The sequence below is a fragment of the Phyllostomus hastatus genome, unplaced genomic scaffold (assembly GCF_019186645.2).
Source record: "Phyllostomus hastatus isolate PE091 unplaced genomic scaffold, TTU_PhHast_1.1 phas_contig_159, whole genome shotgun sequence".
Classification (NCBI taxonomy): domain Eukaryota; kingdom Metazoa; phylum Chordata; class Mammalia; order Chiroptera; family Phyllostomidae; genus Phyllostomus; species Phyllostomus hastatus.
In genome coordinates this window covers 18,095,146-18,115,841 of record NW_025333640.1, presented here as the reverse complement: position 1 = coordinate 18,115,841, position 20,696 = coordinate 18,095,146, and the positions used below count along the sequence as shown (strand labels likewise).

At 33.5% G+C, this 20,696-nt stretch overlaps 1 protein-coding gene across 4 annotated transcripts in view; it reads left to right on the top strand.

Moving 5' to 3' along the window:
- The window catches only part of FSTL5 (follistatin like 5), a 542,283-nt gene that overhangs the window by 290,174 nt on the left and 231,413 nt on the right, over nucleotides 1-20,696 (top strand). For all 4 annotated transcript variants that reach the window (XM_045831808.1, XM_045831806.1, XM_045831807.1 and 1 more), the window contains exon 6: nucleotides 7,109-7,229. In XM_045831808.1, the coding sequence (XP_045687764.1) occupies nucleotides 7,109-7,229 (121 nt within the window). The remainder of the gene's footprint in view (nucleotides 1-7,108; nucleotides 7,230-20,696) is intronic.

Sequence of the window (20,696 nt, the reverse complement as noted above, 5' to 3'; positions counted from 1 at the left end):
AAGCACAAAGAAATTTGTCCAGGTTGTTCTTAGAGGAGAATGAGCAACCATTTCTTACATTGTGGTCCAATGTATTTGATCCTCAGGGTAAGATGAGAGGGTACATAGGTTGACATAGTTGGCTGAAGTGGCCCCTTTGAGTTTGTTGGCACTATTAAAAGGTAAACTGAGACATATTAAATTAAGAGTTTATTTGAACAACAAAAAACATCTTTCAAAATGGGAAACCAAATTGGAAATGGTGAGAAGCACTCCAAAGAGGAGAGTTGGGGAAAAACTTTTGTTGGAAAAAGGCAAAAACAAACTAAGGAAATTATTGATTGGCTGTAGTTTAAACCAAATGGCTGTTTGTGATTGGTCGTCATTAGGTTTTGATTTAGTAACCATGAGGCATTTGGAGGCTCAGATTTTGGGTTGCTTATGTAGGCACTTCTGCATTAGAGCTGCCTCGGTCTAATGACCTCTTATTCAATTAATTTAAAAGCAGGAAATACAGGGTTCGGGAGGGGGAATGGCACTAACAGCTTAGAAAATCTGCTCCTTAGGTCTCTTCCAGTTTCCTAAAATAACACTTGTAGAATTTAAGTAAGCAAAGTCATTCAATCATGATTCTGAGTTTAAATAAGCATCTGTATTGAGTATATTGATTTAGCTTTTCTTCATTTAGATTTTGTCATCTTAATTAGCCGATTCGCATTAGGAATGCATATTAGAATGAAATATTTCCCTAATGTGCATACATGCCAACTCTTTATTAAAATAATAAAAAGAACTACTTCTTCACAGGATTTAGATTATTATGTTATACATATTTGACTTAAAAAACCATTTGCTCAATGACTACCATATGTAAATACATTTACAGAATTTAATACAAAACAGGAATAAGTAAGACTACATATTTTTAAGCCAACAGTATGGGCATGGCAAATGTGTTCTTGCAATCTTTGTACATAACACTTTTCTTTTAAAATTATTAAAAATGTTACATGGGGAATGTACATAGGGAATGGATGCTTAATTTTGAGTTTATAAAGCCTATTACATTTTTATAGATTTTTGAAGAGGTTCTAATGACTAGTCAGCATATTTATTTAACACTCTGAGATTGATAAAAAATGTTTTTGTTTCATATATAAAAGGCTATTTTAGTGGGAACAAATTAAGTACAAATAAGTATGCACTTTAATGGATAGAGAAGAATGATAAGTGAGAACTTCCAGAAAATGCTATGGTAATTAATCCTATTTAACATTTTAAAAGCCCATGAACCTATCAGGTATTCAAAATAAGGCCAGAGAAACAAGGTGTTTGACTTGGTAAGGCATTGGCAATGCCAGTACATAGGTCCTAGTAGTACTGGGAATTTCTTTTGAAGTGCTAAAGATTTCAGAGTAATAATAACAGCAACAATCAGCACTCACAGAAAGGTAATTGTTGATTTTGGTGCAACTCAGGGCTGCAATTAAAAGCAGTACTTTCGTCTGGAAACATAACTGTTGCCAGAGGTAGACTGGTCTGGAAATAGGTTATTGCTGTCACGGGAAGTGAATTTTAGGGACTCGAGTGTAGGAGGATTTCAGAAATAGTGGCAAGATGTAGTGGAAGGGTGTTCAGGACACAGATGCCTCTGAAGAGGCTGCCACACTGCTTCATACGCAATCAGGGAGCTCAGCTGTGTCTTGCTGTGGAAGAAGTCCAGCCCTCGGAGCCACAAGCCTGCACTTGGGCCCACCTAGCCCAAGAGAAGGGCCAGGGCCAGATATTCTGCACCATCAGCCTGGCATCAGCATCTAAAGCTTCAGTAGTCTATTTTAGTCTCTGCTAGTCTCTGTTCCCCTCTGACCCACTTTCAGTGCTGCACGTGGGCCTGCGTGGCTGTCACACAAATGCTACAAAGAGCTAGAAATTCCTGCCTTTGTTAAGCTTTGATTATATTTCCTTGGTTGGGAGAAGTAGGCTTTCTTTCCAATTTCCTGCATTTTCCCAGGACTATGTTGGTGCCTCACCCTATCCAGACTTTTTTCTGGATCTTCTGGGTTTCTTGACCTTATCTTATTCAATCCTTCCTCCACATTTTCCCAGGCTAGCCTCCTCCCCTCTAGGATGGATACTTTAGCTCCTACTGTGCATGCCTCATTGTTCTGCCTCTTCATCTGGCTTTTACTGCATGTTTGCTTAGTAGAAGGGCTTCCCTCTGCACAGTCTTGGCTTCTACTGCACTGCACATGTGCCTCAGCAGAGGAATTTCCCCACTTAACTGGTTCTCCCTCCACTCCCAGCCCTGGGGTGATTGCAAAAGTGCCACTTCTGACTTAATCAGTTTTAATGTTTGATTGCATTTGACCTCTTCCTTTGTTAATAAATAACTAACTGCTTATGCTAACATCACTAGTCTCACATATTTTTAAATGCTGTTCATAATATGAAGCATACAACTGAAAAATTATAATTATTTTTAAAGTATAAACATATTATTTGTAGCATGTTGCCTTTAGAATGTCAAGGTGGATTTAAAGTTGTGGCATGCATGTTGTCTGAGCATACCTGTGAGCCACATAGAAGGCCTTAAAAATAAAATACTTCCTTTCTCACCAGAGGCTTAATAATGTCATCTCTTCAGCTGGTCTTTCAAAAGGAGTAATGTTAGCCTTATATTCCTTCTCAATGCTTTCTAACCTGTTGATTTTAATTATTTTCATTTCATCCTTTACTTTTAATATACCTATTTTAGGATGGCATCAGTTGCAAATGACTAAACAATTATAATACTAACTATTTACCTTGTCCTTGCTTCTTGTTTCTTTTTGGAGCACTGTTGACAACTAATTATCTTGTTTATTTATTTTTTTGATTACACATTCCCCCTCATCCCTTCTAGCATATTATCTGCAGGGAGGCACAGATGATGTCATTCTTATTTACTAATTTATTTCTAGCCCCAGCACAGTCTTGGCATATTTTCTTACAAAGAGAGGGGAAAGAAAGAAGGAGAGAGAAAGGAAGAGGAGAAATGAAGAGAGAGCACCCAAGAAGGTGTTCAGACTAAACAGTGGAGGAGTTAACCCACACTGAGTGTGAAGGGGAAGTTTAGAGCTAATGCCTGGAGACGGGTCTTCCTATCAAAGGAATATTTTTATTTTCTGACTCTCAGGCTTTGATGAAATCTACACATCTGCCAAGTAGAAAAGTGAATATATCTGCCTCTTCTCAACTTCACAAATGTGATCAACTTGCTTTAAAACAGAGGATTCCTGAGCTCTGATTTCACTAAGGTTGATGAGACTTTGACATGGTCATAATTAGTCTGAGAAAAATTGTTTGGATAAGAAAAAGATCAGATAACTTGAACATGTGAATGAGGTGTCTGTCCATGAATTCACAGTTGCCATTCTCTCCTGTGTCCATTAAGGAAAAGAAAGAAGAGGGCAAAGAACTAGCAGGTTCCACCCCTTTGTACTCTTATACCCTCTCACCCATACCTTCATCAGCATGACCTGCCTTGAGAGCATCAAAATCAATTTCATGTATATTATACCTTGTATGAGTGTCAGTATAATAATCTTGGATTTCCAGGTCATGCCATATCTCCGTAAATCTAATGCTCATGCATCTCTATACAGGAATACAGTTTTCCATACCCACCTCTGACAGTTACTATTTCTCTTTCCAATCTTATTTATCTTTAGATAACTTATCATCATCTGACATACTCTATGCTTAAGTTGTTTATTTCTTTGCTACTCCTTCGCTGGAATGTAAGTTTTACATGGAAGAAATTTTTGTATGTCTTTCTACTGGCTGTTCTCTGGACCTATAAGGGTGTCTGTCACATAGTCGACAATCAAAAATGATTTGTTGAATGGCTGATGGAATAAAATAAATATGCAACAATACTAAGGAGAATAGCTTATTTGGGAGAGGGACAGGTTTTGTTTTGTGTTTTTTTTTTTCAATTTTCTGTTTTGGAACAAAAAGAAGATAGTACCAAAGGATAGAATCATCTTTGAGTTATTACAATCCCACATGCTACTTTGACAGGTCTATTACGCTGATGTTAAATGTATCCCCTCTTGAAATTTGTGCATCTGAGCTCCCTTGAAGACATACATTCTGCTGACATTTTTATCTTGTCATGGTGACTTTAACCTCTTTGGAGCCCAAAATCTATGCTACTTGATCTTTAGTCAGGTTTAAAAAAAGAAAAACAAAAAAATTTCTTTAGTCTTAAGTTCCCAAAGCCCTGGTTAAGTACAGGAAATGTCTTCAATATTCTACAATGGAAAACATAAAATTACAAGTGGGCTACTAGACAGAAGTATCATCATAGACACAAAATGACAAAATGTTCACTGGCTCTAGTCCTGTCATGAATTACTAGTTCAAAAGTAAGTAACATATGTGTTGTGAGAAGCTGAGAGTGGGAAGTTTTGAAACCTGTGCCAGACAGAAAGTGAAAGAAGTTCAGGGAATTGTCAAAGCCCTACAAGTTTAAATCCCCTGTGCCAAAATATGCTTACTGCATTACTATATACCAGGGAAAGAAATAACATAGATTTTCTATCATGCTTTCTTCCCAGTAGTCAAATACTCATCATTTTATGGCTATCAAAACTCTGAATATCTAAAGCAATTTTTCCATGCTGTTGAAAGCATGGGAAAGTAACTGCTGCATGAGAAACACCCCAGGCTATACCAGAGTTCCATCAGGAACTTACAGGGGAGAAGAATTTATTAGAAACTAGGTTTTAAGTAGGCTACTTCATTGGGTGAAAATGAAATAAATGAGGACAATACATATTTAAAATATTGATGAGTGAGGGAATGCATCACTTCTTTCCTGAACATGGGCACGGCTCAGTATAGATGGACAGAGTTTTAGCAAGCTTGCCAGCCACACCATGGGTTTTTCTAGGGCACACATTAAAATAGCATACTGAGCTTAAGCTCCGTAATCATGATCAAATCAAGATCAAGCTAGTCTTATGTCAGAGCCAGCATTCAGGAAAAAGGTAGAAGTTGTTCTCTTGGTCTCACACGTGATTTAATTAGAGTAAAATATTAAAACAGAATTAAATATGAGATAGAAAATGATGACAGCTTCCCCCCGACTTTCTCTCCCATCTTCATCTCATTACAAAAATGTATGAGAATAAAAGCCACTAAAATATTATTAAAACACCTGACCAAATTCTGGTATCACTGAACCCCAAAATAACCACAATAGCATTATGGATCTTTAGGAAGAGCATAGTAAGGTAAGATCAAATACACTGTTTCCCCTCCCACCCAGGAAAGGTCATTTTCCATGCTCTAATAAATAACAGGTGGAGAATGATTGAGAGCTCTGTTGCTTTCTAAGTAGAAAGGCAGTATTTGCTTTCTCATTAGGTTGATAGGAGAGATGGCTAAAGCCATTAGGTAGTTTTGTAATCCCTCCAGCTGGACTGTCCTCATGGGCAGGGTTTAATTCTTGCGATCAACAGTATCTATTTATATGGACCAATTAAAACAGACAAATGTTTTGCCTTTTTTGCCTGCTCTAAGGCAGGAACTATCAGCTTAATCAATGGCATTTCAAAACAATGTGTAAGAATAGAGAATCCATTTCGTGGTCAAAGTTAAATTCAGCCTTGCATATGTTGACATTGTGTATCCTTCCTCAGGTGGCTAAAGATGGGAGGGGCATTCTAGTGACTCACATGCTCAGCTCCATCCTTAGACCTGTCTCAACAGGTCACCCACGTTCAGTTGCAGATGAACTTTTAACACAGAATTGTTCCAAAAAGAGTTAAAATAGCTCAAAAGCATCTGAGAACCTTTAAGAACTATACTCAGAAATCTGTCATTGATATAACAAAGAAATTCTGAAACATACTGCTGTACCAAAAGAAACAGTCATACATTGTGAATGCACCACCATAACAAGCACAAGCTGGTTTGAAAATCTATAGTGAATTATTTGAATAGGAAACACATTATATATGTCATTATTTTTAACTTTGAATGATTCCTTTTGGGTGTGTACTGTCTGTAGTGTCCTGCCTCTGACTATGCATGTGTATACATATATGAGTGTGTGTGTGTTTGTGTGATCTTTATTACAAGCATGAGAGAGAGATGTCACTATTCTTTTTCTAATTAAGGAAAGGTTAAGTGATTTGCCAGAAATTATGGAGCTGTTAAGTGGCATTCACAGGAAATGAACCCAGAGCTAGCTGACTTCATAGCCTGTTTTCTCATCACCCTGCTTACCTTTTAAAAAACACTCACTGTGAGGGCATCTCTAAGCAATATGAACTACTGCCTCTGTCTGTGGGAGAACATGAAAGCCCGTGGAGCAGTTATGCAGCTATCCAGAATGGATAGGAAAGTTTGAGAAATTGCGGGGAGCTGTTTCATATAGCAGGCAATACTCAAAAGCAGTGGCGTGTAGAAAAGCTCCAGCCTCAGTCCATAGGACAGAGCACAGTTTGATGATTTTCCTCACCCACACTTGGCTAGATTCTCATCATCAATCGGTGCATTAGTTCTATCTGGCTCCTGGAGACAGTCATTTGCTTAATAGCTCCTTTGTGACCACAGAGCTAATGCATGCTCCCAAACGGCTTCACTTCCAGTGGGGAGGAGTTCAGGCAGAGGAGTAAAAACAGTCTAACTCCGTTTTTCATAAATAGTACAAGGGCAAAAGTTGGAACAGACTATTCCACTTGTTCTGTTGGGAAAGAACCCTGTTTTATTCTGACATAGGTCACTGAGACATAGGAGGCAATTTCCAGGTGGAGATATGTCCTTGACTCAGTATAAATGGAGCAAAGTAAATGAATGAAATACAAAATATCATTTTAATGTTCAGATTTTCTGTGTCCTACTGTGAGATTTTTACATTAGAACGTTCGGACCACATTCTAAGTATCTATCTTAACTTTATAACTCTGAAATGGTTAAAGGTAATTGTCTAGTAACTGAAGATGAAATTTTTTAAATTCGGTTCTTTGCCAATAGGCATATTCACAATGATCTATTAACTGATTAGTATGTGTAACTAGTAATACTATAGAACTGCTAAGATACAGATATAATTGCATGGTTATAATTTTTTTGTCAGGTGATAAAACAGGAAGAATTGGGCAAGGATCTTTCAGGTTGTACTTTGTATGATCTACTGAAATACGATGATTTCAACTCTGACAAGCACCTGGCTCTTGAAGAATTTTATAGAACATTCCGTGAGTATAAGAGTCAACCCTTAATCTCTCTTTCATATTTTTCTGTTTGTTTGCATAAAAGGGTGTGTTTGCTTGATCTCAAAATACAAGCTGTTTCTTAAAAGAAGTCATGTAATTGAGACAGCGTAAGTGTTCGGCTGTGTAGCAATTTATGAAAAAGCTAAGGGGTTTAGTAGTTCTAAAATGAAGAGATGGAAACATTTGACAACGCTGATTCTAGCTTAAGACATTCAATCCTTAGTGCAGCTTCCAAGGTTATTTTTGAGCAGGAGCAGCACATGACTGGTTGCTCTATATAACAAAAACAATTTTATTATTTACATACTGACATTATCTTTACAGGGAAACCAAATTAGATTAATACAACTTTCTATATGTATTTTAATTAAATTTATTGGAGTGACATTGGCTAATAAGATTATATAATTTTCAACTGTACATTTCTGAGATACATAATCTGAATATTGCATTGTCTGCCCACCACCCAAAGTCAAATCATGTTCATCAACATATATTTTGCCCTTTTTACCTTTTACTACCCTCTTTTTAACCACCATGCTGTGGTCTGTGTCTATGAGTTTTTATTTTGCTTGTTCATTCACTTGTTGCCTACAGTTTTATATCCCACATATAAGTGAGCTCATATGGTTCTTAATTCCTCTCTGACAGGTTATATTGCTTAGCATGATATTCTCAAGGTCCACACATGTTGTTACAAATGGCAGTATTTCACCTTTTATTATGGCTGAGTAGTATTCCACTGTATTTATGTATCACATCTTCTTTATCATGTATTTTAATAATAATAATAATTAACATAAGAATGAAACATTATATTTAAATTCCTTTGGAATAATTTATATTGTTTCAATTGCTTACATTGATTCTTTGTGCTTTATAAAGCAGAGTTACAAAGATAATTTGGTAAAGAAAATCCTACCAAGTTATTCTTTAAAAATATTTCCAAGAGAAAGAACTAAGAGACAAAAGAAAAAAAAACAGAAAAGAAAGGTTTAGGAGCTGTGTGCAAGAAAAATATAAAAAATAAATTAACTGGTTCATATTTAAAAATCACCAAAGAATCAGTTGAATAAAATTTATTTCAGCATCTGAAACCAATGTCACACATAAGCACATATATTACATATTAAATATATATACATATATCCAATATGATATATATATATCCAATATTATATACACACACACACATATCGCTTTCTGAGAAATAGGATTTGTATTTGTTATAAAAAGATTTTTTTTTAACCCCTGGCTGGCATAGCTCAGTGGATTGGGCACGGGCTGTGAACCAATGTGTCGCAGGTTTGATTCCCAGCCAGGGCACATGCCTGGGTTGTGGGCCACAGTCCCCAGCAACCGCACATTGATGTTTCTCTCTCTCTCTCCCCCTCCCTTCCCTCTCTAAAAATAAATAAATAAAATCTTTAAATAAAATATTTTTTTTGGATTGTGCCTCTGCCATCTATCAGTGACCTGATACTGGGGAGAGTGCTTAAATCTCTGAAAATCCATATAAATAAGGATAGTAATTTACTCATCACATGAAAATTATGTATTAAAACATTGAATTACATTTTATGTAATTCTTGATACAAGCAACTTAACATATGTGAAACAGTTGCATGTTACAAGCTTTAAGGCAAGAGATCACTGTGCTCCTCAGATTTAATTAAATTGCATTTCCACTTTAAATGACAATGCAGAATACCAGATAAGATGACTCAGTAAACATTATCCTTTAAAATTATTCTCAAGGCTAGAATATTTTTCAGAGATAACAAGAAAGCAACATATTTATTCTATGTTTATATGGAGAAACTGAAACACATAGAAATTAAGAACTAAGTGGCTGAGTTTATAATCAAACCCATATCAAACTAGTTGTGAAGTCTATGTGTTTTCCACTAATCACTCTGCAGTAAACACTGTTTTGTGTGCCCAGGATGTCAAGGAGAAGATATAGCTCATCAAGGAATAAATTATATGTATAGTATATTAATTATGTCATATTTAACACTGTCATGTAAGATAGAAGGGAATAAGTGCCATAGAAAGGCCTGCATAAGATGTTAAGTTAATTGCGACTGTAATCTCCAGCTTTGGGAATCAAGGACACTTGATGAAGATGATAGCAGTTGAATCAGTCCTCAGGATGAGTAGATTTGGGCCCTGGGAGATGAGATGTGGGAGACGGACAAAAAGAATAGTATAAATAAGAACTGAAGGATGTGAACTTCATTGTATTTACAGAAATTAGTGCAACTGCAAGGTTTGTTTCAGGTGTGAAATCTATAAAAATATATCAATTATTACTATTTTACCAACTTATTAATAATCAGTCTAATCTTTCAACTCCTATCCCCTAATCCTTACTATGAGAATACATGGATATGACTAAATAACAGTAGTTGAAATATGTAACAATAGCAGAAAATAACTTAATGGATGTATCAATAATTTATCAAGCCTCTAAAATATAATTAAATGGATGTATTTGTATGGGGTTTTTATTCAAAAATGCACTACTGTTGATGGCGGAATGGTAGACCTGTAAGCTAAAAAAAAATAAAACAAATGTGAATAATATGTTATTTTCATGACAGCTTGGCTGTGCATGACAGCCAAGACTGAATAATGATCCCTTGCAATATCAGTAAATAAGAATTTTGCCTATAATATTGCTGCATGCACATATCACAAGGAAAAATAATACTGTTTAGGGGGGTATGGTTTGAAGTTGCTAAGGAAGTCAGGGTAATCAGTATGTTGTTCTGATGAATAATATTCTGCAACTAAGAAATCCAAGCCATTGATAAAACTGTTCAATAGAGAAAGAGTAAAACATTGTTTATAAAGGAGCCAGGTTGTACTAGGAACTATTGACTTGGATAGAAAATATGTAGGATTTCATTAACTACTAGAAGCTAATATGGTTATAATTTTATGAAAATTATTTACAGTAAAGACACTGAATTTAATGAATATTGTATATTCTGCCATTAGGTCAAAATTCTATATAACACAAAAGGTCTACATTTTTAATATTCTGAGTTACAAAGATATTAGGTAATGAAAACTATTGTAATAAACAATCACATTATAAACTTTTTCATTGGATAATCGCAAAGCTATCTCTTAACAATAAAGTGATGTTCACATAATTATTTAGAGGAGGCATTTTTTAAGTAATGCTGGAATTATATGGGATATTTTAATGTGCCTGTGATCTCACCAAACAGTTTTCTGGAAGGTTGTTACATTTTTGGTGTTGCATTCTTATTTAAGCAGGTCATTAAACTATATAACGACCTTTCAGAGGTAGCAAAATGAATGTGTACAGATTTATCTGCATTAACAAAGAGGTATTTTTACTTATATGTGAATAGAAAATACATATCTAGTTCTTTCTTTCTATCTGTTCCAGTACTTTACAACTAAACCCACTTTGTGAAGTTCGGTAACAGGTTTGTATAAAGATATGACTTTAAAAGTTATTCTATTATAAAATACTAGGTAGAATAAAATGTATAACAATAGTGAAAAGGCAATTTATTCAAAAATTATATATTAAGTACCTATGTGTGCAGAGTATTGTGATAGTTAAAGCAACTTGAAAAGATAGGATTTTTTCCCTCAGGAATATATAATCTCAGGCAGACAGTGATAAAAATGACAGATACAGTAAGAGTAAACAGTAATCATTTTTTATATCCAGAATGCATTCCCCCTGATAATTCCTAAAAAAAAAATAACCCCTAAATGAATATCTACAAGAATAGACTAAGGCCAGAGGAGTTAAAAACTGTCTTGATTTACTGGTAGAAACAATGACAGACAGATTTCGTGGGTACCAGTTTTTCTTCTTTCTGCCATGGTACAAAATAGAAGTAAAATAACAGTTAATTGCAAACAGTAAAACATTAATGGTAAAAAAAGCCAACACATTGTTAACTGGTATTTATACTCTTACAGTGTTATTACAGTAGGTGTAAGGTTTTCTATAAAATAAATGTATCACTTTCTGAATAAGATGAATTATTTTAATATTTCCAATAGGCATTAGATGGTAGTAGTCATTTTTCTCTGGAATTATTGGCATTATTTTAAGAATTCTTTGATTTTTACTGAGGTATTTCAAATAAACTCTCAGTCTGTTTGTCCAATATTCCCTCTCATGCATTGTTTGGTTACCAAACTTAGAAATCTATTTAATGGGATCAAATGAATTTTAAGTGGTATCAGTCACATAGGTGGGAATACTTAGAGGAAACACTCTATCTTCTGGTCAGATCATGGACACTCCTCCCCTTGGCATTTTGTTATCTTAAATATTTTAATAAAATGTGTAGATTTTCAAGTTCAAAGGATTTTTTATAGTATTAAAAACAAGTTAATAGTGCCATCATTAACTACAGGACTTGAATGAGCACACAAGGACTCAGTGTTTTATTTTCTTTGGACTCAAAATTAAATTAAATTTTTGATTCAGATTGATTTTCATGGGATACTGTATTTTTGCTTTAAATCTGTAGGCAAATGCAAGTGACTTGCCATCAGACAAGATGACCATGTATGAACAGAGGCACTTAATTTCAGAAGTGATGTTCTAATATTTATGTTTACTTATGTTTGCAGTCAAATTAATATGATAAAGTGCTATTCTATGATTAGTGATTTTAGACATTTTTTTGTTTTCATTTGCAATTTCTAGATAAACAAACTGACTACCAGAAGCATGATATTTTTTTCCTCTTTTTTTATTGTTGTTCAATTACAGTTGTCTCCACTTTTCCCTCATTACTCTCCTCTGCCATACTCACTCACCACCTTCCACATTCAATTACCAAATCCCCACCTCCTGCCCGATGTCTTCATCCATGGGTCTTTTATACATGTTCCTTAACTTGACCCTTCTTTCCTCCATCCTCCCCCCTCCCTTCTGATTACTGTCAGTTTGTTCCTGTTTTCCATGTCTCCGGTTCTATTTTGCTTATTTGTTTTATTGATTAGGTTCCATTTATAGGTGATATTATATGTATTTGTCTTTCACTGCCTGGCTTATTTCACTTAGCATAATGGTTCCGTTCATGCTGTTGAGAAGGGTAGGAGTTCTTTGTAGTATTCCATTGTGTAAATATACCACAGTTTTTCATCTACTCATTTACTGATGGTCACTTAGGTTGTTTCCAGCTCTTGGCTATTGTACGTAATGCTAATATGAACAATGAATGGGGTGCATAGGTTCTTTTGAATTTGTGTCTCAGTTTTGAAAATGCTTTCCATGTATCTTATTTCCTGAGTTAAATCAAACTTGCTTTGATTGTGATAGTAAACTTCTTTAAAATTATGTAAAAGAAGGAGTTTGTATAATTCTGATATATTCTTGAAATCCTATTAAACTGATTTGAATTGCAGTTTCTAAAACCACATACATATGCATTTTAGTGTTTCAAATTCTAATGTCAAACTTAAATAAATTTATCTCCATTTAAAATAATCTTTATGTATGGAAAGATCCAAAGGAAGATGTGTTTCTACTAGGCATGAAATAATTAAGTTTCTGCAAACATAATGTATCAACTGTGAACATTTATATTGAAACTAATTTGTTTCTTAGAAAGAATGGGTAATTAAGACTCTAAAGTTCAGAAATATTAAAGTAGCCTGGAACAGTTATTTTAAATCACCTATTCACAATTACATTTAAAATGTCATCTTTCATTACATGAAATACATCTTAATGGAATATAGATTTGATAAATGACATTATCAGAAAAAGAAAATTCATTTTTCTAGGAAATCACAATTTCTATAATAAAGCACTACTTATTGGAACCATCTAATAAAGATAGCAATACCAGTAGTCATATACCTTAGATCATTAGTATATTAAAGACCTTTATTTTGAGAAAAATACCTGAGTTTAATGATGAGAATTAAGACTGTTTCAGTAATAGAGGTTAAAGGTGATAGGGCCAGAAATGGAGGAGCAATAGTAATAATACTTGCAAATAATTCAAGTATTTTCCATTCTTGGAAAATAATTTATGGCCAGAATCATCTTGATTTAATAAGTGATTAGATATACATAGGAGGGAGAAGTCAAGGATAATGTCCGATTATCTAGCCTGCATATTACGGTGAACAATGAAGCTATTGATTAAAGTGGGAAACACAGGAAGAGCAGCAAGTCTGGAGTCATATAAAGTTAAATTTTATACATGCTGACATATTCCATTAGAAACACTTGGCTGGAAAATTCTGTGGCCTAGAGCTCAAGGGGTAGCTCCAGGTCACAAATAGAAATATGAAGCACGCAGGTAAAATCTGATTATCTGGTGAGAAGAGGGTTAGCCAAGGTTAGTAAATAGAGAGAAAAGCAATGGGCAAAGAGCAGTAAGGAACTGAAACCGAACAATAAAACCCTTGGGGAGGAGAGAGGAAAATCAAAGGAGTGCATCATTAAAATTTTAATAAGGAATTCTTAACCAATAATTTCTAAGGCTGAGTTCAAACCAAGAAAGTTTATAACACATGAATGGCAACTGGATGTGGCAAGATGGAAATCACTGGTAACTGTGCTCACATTTTCAGCAGAGATGTATGGTTAGAAGCAAAAGTAACTGATGGTTGAGAGGTTAGATGCAAAAAATTGACAAAAAGTAATGCCGAGCAGAGAAGCAGAGCTCATAAGTATACCACAAGTGTGTATCTAGATAAAATCCAATGTAAGTAAATCTCTATGGTTTTAATAGTTAATATGATGGTTGCCTTTGGGAGTTAAAGGAGGATGGGTGGGCACACAGGTAAGGGAAGGACTTCTGTGGTGCTTGTAATGTTCTACTATTTAGCTCCGTTAAACACCCCACACAGTTTTGGTAAAGAACTGAGTGTCATTTGCTTACACATAAATACTACGTCATCTTACTGTTACAGTATCTGGGTGCTTTCCACCAAATTGGGAAGGGGCTGTCCAACCTATGGATATGTGCTCCAAAAGCACAGGGTTTTGGTCCTAAAAAGATTAATTATTTTTATAGACTGTTAGTATACAGAAAACAGTACCGATTTGAACTATAACTTAAAAAAGAGGAAAGTCTTAAATTCTTCACATTTTTAAGAAGATGTCTTCTCTGTTGTTGAGCTTACCATCGGCTGCTGTGGCTGGTGCACCTTTATGTTTCTCTTTTTTCCCTGAAGCTCTTGCGTTCTTCACACTGTGAACTCTCAGTGGTAATTTTTGTTTGCTGGCCTATTTGTAAATCCTAACAGTAGACACAATTAGATATTTCAATTCTCTTTTATTTCAGGTGAAACACTTTATGTATTTCTTAAGATACTGACTCTTTTCGTCATATAGATATAGAGAGTAAGAACTTTTGTGACACAAAATGAAATTGAAATTTTTTTTTAAAAGCGGCAAAATGGGAATTGATCATTGTTATTTTCCACACTTGACCATATCTTGTCAAAAATTACTTCTCCTGATTTAAGAATAATGTTGTGAGATAAAGTTTGCCTGAGACTGTTTTTAGACTCTGAAAATCATTTTTGTAATTCACGTGTACTTTGGCTTTGCAAACCCCTGGTTCTTTATACCAGTTTCTCAGAAACTATTTGAGTTGAGCCTTGCATTGTCCTTGTGTGGCTCTGAAACCCTATCTAAAGTACCTCTATTTATATAATGGCTTTACGGCGGAGACCCCCAGCTGGATCCCTGCCCCAGACCCAAGTCACTTGGGCATGAAAGTGGCTGCAGCTTGACAAAGCCTTAGCTTCATTTTAAATCACCTTAAATTCCCCAGCTGAGCTCCTACCGATGTGTTTTAATTTTTAACTAGCCAAATACTGTTCAGCAGTTCAAGACAAGGTGAATGCAACATACCGTGTTTTAATTACTAGCTGTTTCTCTGAATTCCCTTCTCTAAGTTAGTCTGAGGATATGCATTTTGTTTACATTTTCTAGTTGAATATTCATGGGATTCTGCTCTATCAAGTGATTTTTGAGGGAGGCATGTATCTACCAAGTGATTGTTATTAAATATAAAATCAAGTGCTTTTTAAACATATGCTATAAAATAATGATACACATTTAAGCTATTAAACTCAAAATTATTTTTTAATTCTAGAATTTGGAAGCTAGTACTTAGAAACTATACTTTGTTAAATTTACTTTACTACACAGTTATTATTCTCTTCATTTTTTTTTACCCATATAGAGGTCTACTTTCTCACTTAAGAGAGATCTACCATTTTCACAGAGTAGTCACATAGGTATAATCAGATAAAACATAAAGCTTTACATAGGCCTTATCAATAGCATATAAAAATCTTAAGATTTAAGTTGAATATCTAATATTAGTTTGAACTTATTATGTCTTGTTGAAAGAAAAAGAGAGATACATTAATCAAGATAAATGGTTTTTGAAATATTATAAGTTTTAAGCCAAATCATACGTTAATAAAAGTTGAGCTAAAAACATTCGCTTTTATAAACTACCATAATTTCTTATCCTTTTAAACAATATCTATTTATTTTTGTTGTTGTAGAAGTTTTAAAAAAGAAAGCATAAAAGAGATTATAGAGATCAAAATTTTTCTATTATTCAGTTATAATTACTTTGATATATTGATAAATACATATATTTTATGAAAATGTGACTATTATTTTTATAACTGAGTTTTTTAGATCTACCTTCTTTTAATTAATTAAATATTATGAACATATTTCAGCATCAATAAATATAGTTTAACATTATATATTAGTGGATTGCATTGTGTGGTGATACCATAATTGTAAAATTATAATTTTATGATGATAATACTTTGTTACTATTCCAAAGCTATCATTTTCTCTTCTTGAATATTTACCCTGCCCATTTAAAATATAATGCAAGAAAAAAGTTAGTCATTCTAACAGTTCTTAATTTTCTAGCAGTAGCTAAAAGAAGCAAGTGAAATTTATTTTAATAATATTTCATTTATCCCAATATATCCAAAAATATTATTACAACATATGACCAATGTAAAGTTAAAATAATTTACAGTTTTTCCTATCAAGTTTTGAAATCTAGTGTATATTTTACATTCACAGCATATTTCAATTTGGACTAGCCGCATTTCAAATGTTTCGTAGTCACATGTAGTTACTTGCTACCATCTTGGACAGTGTAATGTTAGAGAGGTAAAAAAAAAACTATAATTTAATTTTAGTTATTTTACATATGAAGCTAAGGGTATATTCAAGTTGTAAATAAATACAATGTGAACTTCTTTATGTCCATATCTGCTTTTCAGGAAACCAGAAAAATAGGTATAGGGTAAATTTAATCATCTAATATACTCTCAACATCAACATTCATTTTAAAAACAGAGTTCAGTAAAATGTATTTAATGCTACCTTATTCCAGTGTCTCCCAAATTCATGAACCATTTGAATAATACATTTACTGCCTATAGTTAACATCTTTAAAATTATATTTTCTGACTTTTAATATTCTTAGCCTTAACTTAATGACAACTTTCCCCCTCCAATTTAAAATAAATACCCTAATCATTTTAAGTCTTCCAGTGAGAACCTGTTCAGTATGAGAATTAAAATGTTACTAGTTTGAATAATTTCAGTCCAATAATTAGCAGTAGAACACTTTCAGGGAGCTTGTAAAACATATACCAATAGGACTAATGTTTTATATTCATTTTTTGACACATTAAAAGTAATTCCAAGCTATTGTAACCTTTAAGAACCATAAGGGAATTAAGTGCTACACTGAATATAAATAACCTAATCACTCATTAATGGTTAAAAATTACTGATATATTCTCTCATGTTTCAAGGTCATCCCAATGGAAAGAAATACATATATACTAATAAGCATATGCAAAATACCTTATTAACATATCTTAATGCAATGAATGTTACTGTATTTTATGGTGATTTCTTTTACTTATATTCTAAAACAAGTAACAAATTAGTAAATTAGTTTTTAAAAAGCATTTTAAGAATTAGCAGAACAGATTGTTAATACACATCCATCTTCACATTTTTTATACACATAGTTTGATGATTATTAACTACTTAAATGATGTATGTCAGACACGGTTGTCATGCTCTACCTTTCCATTGTTGTACTCTTTTTAATCCAGAAACAAAGTTTAATTTCTTAAAGAAATTCTTTTACTCCTTTCTCTTTTCATTCATGAGGGACCTCCATTTCTGCAGTGTTATTTGCTGAGTGAATCTTTAGCATAATCTACCACTGCTATGATCCTTTGGAAATTTTGGAGTAAGCATTTTCTATAATATAAAAACTATATGTACCTTAAATTTCTAATGAATTTTTGCCCTTAGGTGCCAATTTAAAAGTAGATTGACATTAAATGAATTTCCTAACAAAAATGGGAATGAGGCATCCACACCAATTGCTGTTTAGCTGCCTGACTGAGGATTTGTGAGGCACGGAACAGTGTTCATCATGTGCAGTCTACTCACCGTGAACTGTGTTTATCCTAATGGAACTTGTTCCTAGAAAAAGGAAGAAAATCATGGTAAACTGGTTACTGATCATTCCAGTAATGTAAATAGACCCTTGTTGTTGGTGACCAGATAGGACTAAAGAGCATTTATGACATTGAAAGCATTACAGGTGGTACAGATTACAGATCATCTTGAGAGGTAAATGCACATTTTTAGTGACTGCTTGGAGGACATCAAGTGATTACTTGATTACTTCTTTCTTCTGATGTTGCTATAACTAGTCATTAGTGACAATAATACTGGACTAAATTAAAAAATAAAGTAGACATCCTAGCATATGGTATATATGGCTCATCTATTCCAAAAAGATAACCTTTTTCAACTGAAAACAAAGCCTAGAAAGGCAAGGTATGATGAAAGAAGAGGAGACAGACAGAAGAGAAAGTAGAAAGCAGGGAAAATAAGGAATACGGCATATTCTATGCAAATATTTTGCAGTTTAAATTTATCAGTGGTGCAGTGATCTAACAGACACTTTTACCTATCAAAATCAATATTTCAAGTCACAATAATGAACCTTATACTAAACAACCAACATTTGCTATATTCTTATGTGACTTATCAGGACTAGTCACTACAAAATTAAAGATAGACAAAAAAACAGTTCCTCTTCTGAACTCTAGGAAATTAAACAAAAAAACAAGTACTAAATAATTTCATGTAATAAAAGTGACATATGCAATACCAACAGGGCAACAAAAGAGGGATCATTCTCAGACCCAAATCCTAAGCAGAAATAACTTTTGAATTAAGTATATCCCTGCGCACAGGAGTTCTTAAGAAGACCGTCAAAGAGACTAAGCCTTTTCTGCTAAGGAAAACATACTAAAAATGCAGAGGTGTGGATATTTGTAAGCAGTTAGGTAGTAAAGAAAGGTGGAAGGGCAAAGTAGAAATTAGTGGAGGTGAAAAAAGGAAGCTTAGGAGGTAGATAGCAGGTAGATCTTGAAATGCATAAAAAACATGGAGAAACTGAGATAATCTATGTAGTAACAGAAAAGATTTGGAACTGTCAGATCTAAATTTGGGAAATTATTTATGAAGCTGAGCACAAGATGCAGTTATGAAGCAAGATCAGAAGCAGGAACAACAGTAGATCACTGCAATCAGCAGAGTGTTAAAGCTGATGATTAAATTTTCAGGAATTTTGCTATCAACTTGATGTTACATTGGAAACTGGAAATTGTCCTATAATGGGAACTTTTGCAATATAGAATACTGAAAAATGTGTTCCTGAGTCACAGTCCTACCCCCAACCTATCTCGTTCCAGCTGGAGGAGCTGTTTTTTAACATTTACTAGAACACTACTGATTCTAGGCTACAATTCTCTGGTGATAAATTTTGAGAAACTGAGGAAGGATAATTAGGTAAATAAGAGGGAGTGGATATAGGATATATTCAAGAGAAAATACCCCAAATGCCTGGTTGAAGGATAAGGCTGATCATTTCCAGAAAAAGATTTTTAGAGTATACATATTTTAGAATCCAAAGTTAGTATTAGTAATAATCCTATATAAGTTTGTTGTGATTTACAAAGAAGATACCTAAATAAGTCTACTGAAGACAGTTCTTGCTTTGTCAAACTCCAAATGAAAAAATATTCACATTATCTCTAGAAACCTTAATATAAGATGCTATCATAGTAGAAAAACTTACATGAGTGATGGATGCAATAGGTTTTTTTAACGAAAAAGAAATTTTGAGTAATTTGTTGCAAAATTTTTGAGTGGCTCAAATAAGAAAAGCTTAACTTCTTCTTACCAATGAAAAATGGAAATTGGAATGATAAACTAAATGAGTTGAACAAAGTAAAGATCTGGACCAGCAATTGTGTTCAAAGACATAGGTACTACGCATATTTCCAATGATAGATTTCATTTTACTAGAATCACCTTTTATAAGTATTGTGTATATTAACATCCTGAAAAGTACATAGATGCCAACTCTACAGTTTTTTATCGTTTGCATTTTGCTAGATCATATGGAGTGGTAACATTTTCTTTTGAGACCAGTTTATCTTACTGCAATATTAAGAGTGATGGTTTTTTACTTATAAGTTGACACATTTCTTTTATAAAGGATATTAATTTTGTGACATCTCATTAAAAGGTGTAGATTATTATCCTGCCCCTTGCAGACATTTTGACATTCAACTAAAAATGTCTAATTAAATATCTTAGCACCTTTTAACTATGTTTAAGCAACAGACAACAGTGCTACATACATCATTGCCTATAAATATTCACATGCTGTTATCACCCCCTCTTGTAATTAAACAACTTTATTTTAGTATCATGTTTGTAAAAGGTTTTATATTAGCACTGCATTCCCAGTTTTTAACCTAACTTAAAAAGTAGCCCGTTTTCACATAGAGCTGTAGATATAGGAAATAAACAGAGCCAGTAAAAGAATTTTCATGTGAGACTACACTTCCTCTTTAGTCAATATTTTTCAGTCTTTAGAGATTTTGAACATTTTTCACTTTCTTATTTTTATTTCTTGACTTATCACTTTCTGAAATATAAGGATTTTTGAGACATTATGATAGTTTATGGAAATAGTATGATTTATCAACTCCAACTGAAATTATTTCTCAAAATCTAGTCACCTGTTTTTGCCTTTTTAGCAAGAATTGCATGCTTTTATCCATAAATTACTTATTCCTATTGTTGCTGACTGCAATAAATCAAAATACATTACATCCAATATTTCTTGACCCTAAAACTCATTTTATAATTTGTGTTACTTGGCCTTTTACCATTTTTTTCATACATGGACAGCTATTCAAAAAATACTAATACCCAAAAGTATAAAAATTTGATTCTATACTATATAACTGTTTCAACAGAAACCACATCAGTTGAGATAGTATCCTCATTTTTTAAAGTTATTTAGCTCTAAAGGTCTT